Below are 7,303 nucleotides of genomic sequence, written 5' to 3'. Positions count from 1 at the left end.
AATAACTCATATTTCTATCTGTGTTCTACCATGTGGCTTGGTACCTGCTCTCCTTCATCTGCATCTTGCTTCCAGCTCCTGAGGCTCTGTACTTCTCCTTCCCAGTATCCTCCTAGCTTCACTTTCCTGCCCAGTCTCTTCTGTCCAGCTATAGGCCAATCAGCTCTTTATTAAAAACAACAGAAACACATCTTCACAGTGAACAAAAGGATTGTTTCACAGCATGCATGGTGGCAAGTTGCTCCCTGATCTCTAGTCAATTTGGAAGGTCAGAGGTGGTGTGTCTGGTTGTCTCAGTTCCAATCATTGTAATATGCTGGTAGACATAGTTTATTTGGAGAACATGTCTCCTAACTACCATATATTGAGCCATGCATAGAGAAGACAAAAAATGAGATTTTGAGAGCAGTTCTCCTAGTGACATAGAGACTTCTACCAGATGTCACCACCAAGAAGTTCCTTCCATCTTAGTCATGCCTTCCATCTTAGTCATGTTATAGGGGGACCTTGACCTTGATATTGGGGTCATATTACCCAGACTCAAATTATATCATTGACTTTAGCAATGAAGGTAGGAGTCTATAATGATACAATAACATCTTAATAACATCCCAAGAAATTCTGTATAGTGATCTAAATCATGGGAATGCGGAAGTGTTGGGTGATGGCCAGGGAGATGACTCACAGGCTAAAACAAGTCAGGATTGATGACCTGAGTTCAATTTCTGGGATCCACTTTGTAATAGGAGATAACTGACACCTGAAAGTAGTCCTCTGATGGACTATACAAACACTAACACAATAGAGATTTTATATATATATATATATATATATATATATATATATATATATATATATATATACTGTAGAGGGGGGAGAAATAAATGTGAAATAAAGGTAAAAATGTTTTTGAAGGATTGTTGGTTATAAGTTATATATATATATAACTTATATATATTGAATTAATATATATAACTTTATATGTATATATATATAAATTGGTTATATATAAAGGCAATAATATGAAACAAAAGAAAAAGAAAGCCTATAGTTCCCACACATTTCATTGACTTGTTTCCTGCTGGTGGCAGAGCCAGGGCAGATTTTCATTACCCTTTGCCTCACAAGACACACTTCTGACAGAAGAGAGACATGTGAATATGTAGCTGATTTTCAGGGAAGAGGGAGGTTGCTATTCTTTTATAATATCTATTAATTAAGAAAAGTTTCATGTAAATGTTTGTGATTCTGGTTTATATTAATTTAGGAATATTGGGGATGGGCTTCTTGAATGTATATAATCTTTCATCCCTGTCTGTTTGTCCATACTTAGAATAAACCATGTTCCCCTCATTGCACCCTCAGACTACAGTTTCAAAGTCTTTTAAGAAAGTTACAAGACTGAAAAGTAAAGTTACCATGGGCTTTTCCATAGATAGCAATAGATTCATTTAATTCTAGTGAAGTGGTTTTCAACCTTCCTAATGCTTCAAACCTTTAATACAGTTTCTCATGTTGTAGATCCTGAACCATAAAATTATTTTTGTTGTTGCTTCATAACTGCAATTTTTCTGCTATTATGAATCATAATGCAATATCTTATATGCAGGATATTTGATATGTGACCCTCAGTCAGAGGGTTGTTGGACCCCTGAATTTGACCTAGAGGTTGAGAACCACTGTGTATAGCACAAGGGACTTAAAAGGGGGAAATCAATCAAGTCTCTTTTCCTGGTCATTGCTCATTTGGAAAATCTTTGTGTCTTACACTTTTTTTTTCTCATCTGTGAAAAACAAAAAACAAAAATGATGGGACAATAAATTGTTAACTCATTTAGAGAAGGGCACATACTAGGGGTTGCTTCTCTGGTCGTGGTCACAGATTCCTGCTGACCAGGGTGCACGCTCTTGCCCTGTTCCCATTAGGGAAACAATGACTTACATTTGTGATGTGACCTGCCTGAAAGGGCTAAACTCTTCAACTACAGAACAAAATGAAGCCATTGGCCTAAACATGGAGTGAACTCTGACCCTGACTTCATTAGTGTGTTCATTAATGTGGGAAAGTGCCAGAAGCTTGCACTTGGAATTGTCCTGAATCACACCATGTGGCGAACAGTACCATGTCATTGCCATTAAGACCAAAATACTGTTTGTGAGAGAAAATATATGAAAATAATATACTTTTAATTCTGTATTAGTTTCTCAATGCTTTTGAGAATTGAGAAATTGTTCAATTAGCCACTCTAATAATGATAATTAAATAGTAATTGTAACAGCTGAATTCGTGTTACCCTCTCGGTACGGGTCGTGCGCCTCCATATCTTACGCAAGTTTGGGCAAAGGCCTGGAGATTGAACAAAAGACACAAGAGACCAGGGTCATCCGACAAGAGATCACCAAATGCCACTTTATTCAGCTTAATACAAAGCTAAAATACCTTGGCCCCAGTAAAGGAATTCCTTCCCAGCCAGAGGGGAACCTGGCACGGTAGGGAAACTGGCACCATAGGGATTACTCCCCAGGCAGGGGGTTGAGGGCGGAGAGCAGCAACAGCAGCGGAGAGAGAACTTGGCGCCGTGTAGGAATTCTCCCGGGCTGGTGGGAAGTTACCATACCAAAGATGAAGCAAAGCCCTACGGCTAAATCACCAGGTTATGGCAGAGAGAACACAGGAACAGCAGGAAGCTTTAGCTGGCAGACCAAACTGTCCTCAAAACGCACCCCAGGGAGTAAGAGGAGACCGGGGCCCTACAGGACCCCCTTTTATATAAATTATATGACTAGGCCTGTCTTAGGTGGCAATGGACATCAGGCAGAACCCCTTACCCATCATGGGAAAGCATTCAGGTCAAAACACATTTCCTGTCTTAGGTTGGGGCAAACCCCCAAAAACCTTACCTGTCATTGGCTTACTAGTCACCCATCACCAAGTTCAGCCAGATTTGTGCTGAAAAATACTCCGGGGCAATAGCTAAGAGGACTTGCCACGTGGCAACATTGACCTGAGCTTGCTTTTGGCTCTGGCACCAATGAAACCATGATGATGATGCTCCAGCACACATAAGCACTCCTAAAGGAGACTGTGCCTGCTCAATCCTTAAAAAATCTGCCCAAAATGGAGCCCTTAAAGTAAGGTCTCAGCACTGGTGGAAGGAACCCTGGTATAGCTAACTAGAATAATAAATAATAGTCAATTGGCAAATCTTGTACTCCAGGGTCCATGAAAAACAGTAAAAAGCCTTTCCTGACCTAACAGAGGTCAAAAACCACAACCAACAGCAAAATTAACCGCAGTATTCAATTGTAAATTTAGCTCAATTTGAATGGCCACAGCATTTGCAACCTGCCCTGAGAGGGTATCCATAGCGCTAGCAGAAGCAACTGACTGATTAAAGGAAAAATCCAGCAGCTTTAGCCGCTCTGGCAGCCACAGCAATAGCTGTCAATATCATGGGAAGAGTAGATGGGTAAAGGAAGAGTCCTTGGTACTGGGACCACCACAGCCAGCTGCAGACACCACAGTCAGCTCAACTCAGCAGGATCTCTTTGTCTGAAGTCTCCCTGCAGCAATGTGAGTTGGGGTTGCAGGTCTGGATCAGGCTCCTCTCTGTGGGCTGGATTACAGGTTCCTCCTGGAGCTTTTCTCATTCCGTTTCTTTGGCTGGGTGGTTGTCAGCTAAGCTGTCCTCAGGTCCATTGTCCTTCTTCTGAGTGCACCGAATTGGTCACTCTGGAAGCCATCTGGCTTGATTTTCATCCTGTGAGAAAACACAGACATGCCCTCCCCCCATATTAGAATGGGATCGGGTCCTTTCTGCCAAAAAACTCCAGTAGGACTATGCTGAGAAGGAAAAATGATCAACTCACGAAAGGAAGTTGGATCTGGCCGTTGTTATCCGTGCGCTTTGCTGGTGTGCGCCTTTCTCGTCCCTTAGGTAGCGATGCGGGCGCGACCCTGCTTGGTGCTCGGGCCCTGGCAAGGAGCGTACCATTGTCCCCCAGAACGGGGGGAGAGCCGACTGCCCTGCCACCTGCTCCTCAGCAACCCTGCGGGGCTAAGGCGACACTGTACCTGGCAGCCTGAGCGCACAACTGGCCTTGACCCAGAGTCCCGAACCTCGAGCGCCGAGTCTGCCGGCGACCCCACACATCCGGGACATGGCCACAGCCGAGACGGAGGCCGGGTGACACCGGGAGCAAGAGGTTGATTACAGCGGACTAAGAGTTCAGGCAATGTAAATAAATAAAAAGAAAGTTGGATCTGGACTCCCCTGTAGAATGTCCACTTACTGCTCTAAGATCTTACAGTAACCTCCATATACCAGACTTTTTTTTAATAACAAAGATAGGAGTAATCCAGGGAGAAGTGGATGCCACTATGCATCCTATCTCTCACTATTCCAAGAACTCACTCCGTAGGCCAGGCTGGCCTTGAATTCACAGAGATCTGTAGGTCTCTGCCTCCAAAGAGCAAATCCTACCTGCGTGCGCCACCAAAACCGGCTTTTTCCCTGGGCTAATTAACTGCCCCTTTACCAGCAGGGCAGTTCCTTTAGAAGTGTCCTGACCTTTCACAATGAAAGCAAATCCTAGATCTAGCTCTGCCTTGACTCTCCCTAAAGGCAGAAACAATTACCTGACCCAGTACGTGAGTGCCATCACATAAAAATCATTTAAATTGTCATTTCTATGGGGGCAAATAGCCTCTTGACAAAATCTGTTAGCGTTTTTATAGGCTAATTGCTTTTATGACTGGCATAGCTGAGTCCACGCAGCTCCTTTTTCTCTTGTAGCCGCAACAGGTGCATAGGGCTGAGCGGCGTGGAGGGGGCACTGGCGTGGTCGTGGTTGCCCTGGCAGGGCGGCAGGACTGAAGGCACAAATAGCAGGCCGGCGGTGGGGACCAAGGGTAGCTGGGATAGCGGCGGCGGCAGCGGTGGTGGGTGGTTGCTGTCGCATAAAGAGCAAAGCGGGAGGGCGGCGGAGAGGGCGCTCGCCTGTGAGATGCTCTTTGTAAGCACATACGCACTTTCGCCGACGCGCGGGAAGAGGCCGCTCCCCAAAACTGCGACTTTTCACTATTGTAGGATCATAAGCAATCTGTGCTGCTGAGCCAGCATACTGTCCTTTATCGGTTAACATGTAAAGGTTATGCTGGGAGAAACACATGACGGCATTATTCCATGCGGTCTTTTTGCAATTTTCCTACATTTTACCTCTCCACAACAAATAATTTTCCCATGAGAGACAGGCTCTGCGAAGCTGCCTTCCTTTTTTTGCTAACTTCTTTTTTATCAGTGCCATCTCCTTTTCTAAAATTCCTTTTTCCTCTTCTATATCCCTTCTAACACTCTTAACTTCTTGCTCATCAAAACTCTTAATAGAACTCACATTTTCTGCTTTCTGAATCTTTCTGGCCCTCGCTCTTTCAGTGCATTTTGAAGATCAGCCTTTACTGTACAAGCCACCAACAGCCTGAAGAGCAGCAGGGAAGCCCAGTGCCCCGGAGAGGGCAGCCCAAGGCCCGGCTGGGTGCTGTGGAGGAAGGAGCACTCCCACTAGCTGCCGGCCACTCACTCGCCGCCTCAGAAACGCATTCCCGTCAGGTGCTAGCCTGCTCCCTTCAGTAATATAAAGACCCCTGCATGTAGAAGCCAGGGACTAAACTCTCTCAAAAAATTAGGCAATTAACTACCTTACACAAAAGAAAACTGTCTTAAGGAACTCTTGTGCTGTCTATACTTTAATACCGGTGCCTACTTTTTACTTGTTTATTTACTTACTTCTTGCTTCTCTAAAAGCATTATCAATTGGCCTGTTAACCGTCCTCTTAACACTGGAACAGAAATACTTGCACCCATAGCCAATCCACCCTCACCACTTACCGGCTGGCCAGCCTCCCGAGGGCGACCTCTCAGGGATCCTTACTTCCCAAAACTCGCAGATGGGTCCCGCAAACGATTCTCCGACTGTAGCTGCTATCCCAGTGGGGCCTCCAATTGTAACAGCCAAATTCGTGTTACCCTTTCGGTATGGGTCGCGCGACTTCGTACCTTACACAAGTTTGGGCAAAGGCCTGGAGATTGAACAAAAGACACAAGAGACTAGGGTCATTCGACAAGAGATCACCGAATGCCACTTTATTCAGCTTAATACAAAGCTAATACACCTTGACCCTGGTAAAGGAATTTCCTCCCAGCCAGAGGGGAAACTGGCACCGTAGGGGTACCTTCCCAGGCAGGGGGTTGGGAGCAGAGAGCAGCAACAGCAGCGGAGAGAGAACTTGGCTCCGTGTAGGAATTCTCCCGGGCAGGTGGGACATTACCATACCAAAGGTGAAGCAAAGCCCTACGGCTAAATCACCAGGCTATGGCAGAAAGAACACAGGAACAGCAGGAAGCTTTAGCTGGCAGACCAAACTGTCCTCGAGATGCACCCCAGGGAGTAAGGGGAGATTGGGGCCCTACAGTAATAATATCATCAAAAAGTGACTGCTAGACTTCTTTTTTGTAGATAATGTTTTTAATTAAGAATTTTTTCAAATACAGCCCTTTCTCATTTTACACAGCTATCCCCATTCCCACTTCCTCCCCTCCTCCCACCTCTTCCAACTTTCCCCATACTCCACCTCCTCATCCACTCCTCAGAAAGGGTAAGGCTGCCCATGGGGAGTCAACAAAGTCTGACAATTCACTTCCCGTCAAGGCAAGACCAAAGTCCTCCTCCCTATATCTAGACTGAGCAAGGTTTCCCTTAAAAAACAATGTGCTCCTAGATGTCAGTTCAAGCACTAGGGCTAAATCCTGGTCCCACTGCTGGTGGCCCCACAGACTGTCCAAGCCTCACAGCTGTCCCCCACATTCAGTGGGCCTCATTTGATCCTATGCAGGTTTGTCTGCTGTCAGTCCAGAGTAAGTGAGATTCCACCAGCTCAGGTCAGCTGTCTCTGTAGCTGTCACCATCATGACCATGGTCCTGACCACTTTGCTCATATTGTCATTCCTCCCTCTCTTTAGATCAGTTTTATATCACAAATTCTGTCTCTTACAATTCGTGTGTTTTAGTCTTAACTGCTCACCTCATGAAATATGACTCTATTTGGAGTTAGAGTCTTCAAAATGGAAGAATTAAAGATGTTGTTAAGGGGGACTCCAGCTAAACCTGTCTGTTGTCCTGGGAGGAAAAGATCAGATGCAGAGGGATGGCAATTTGAAGACCTGGGCAAGAGGCCATCTACCAATGAGGTTCCGGAAAGCTGATCATGCTGATCCTCTGATATTGAATTTTTAGATTCCAGAGC

The 7,303-nt window shown here is 45.2% G+C and overlaps 1 protein-coding gene across 1 annotated transcript; it reads right to left on the bottom strand.

The window, feature by feature from the left end:
* Window positions 1–2,381: 2,381 nt before the first annotated feature.
* Window positions 2,382–5,448, bottom strand: LOC125402868 (uncharacterized). Its single transcript, XM_085698056.2, has 2 exons — window positions 3,871–5,448; window positions 2,382–3,761 (listed from the first exon to the last, which is right to left on the bottom strand). Exon 1 carries the CDS (start codon window positions 5,170–5,172, stop codon window positions 4,750–4,752), a length of 423 nt encoding a protein of 140 aa, XP_085554182.1. The 5' UTR covers window positions 5,173–5,448; the 3' UTR covers window positions 2,382–3,761; window positions 3,871–4,749.
* Window positions 5,449–7,303: the final 1,855 nt, after the last annotated feature.

This window comes from Myodes glareolus, chromosome 11, assembly GCF_982192425.1.
Source record: "Myodes glareolus chromosome 11, mMyoGla1.1, whole genome shotgun sequence".
Lineage (NCBI taxonomy): Eukaryota > Metazoa > Chordata > Mammalia > Rodentia > Cricetidae > Myodes > Myodes glareolus.
This window is presented reverse-complemented; position numbering and strand designations above follow the sequence as displayed.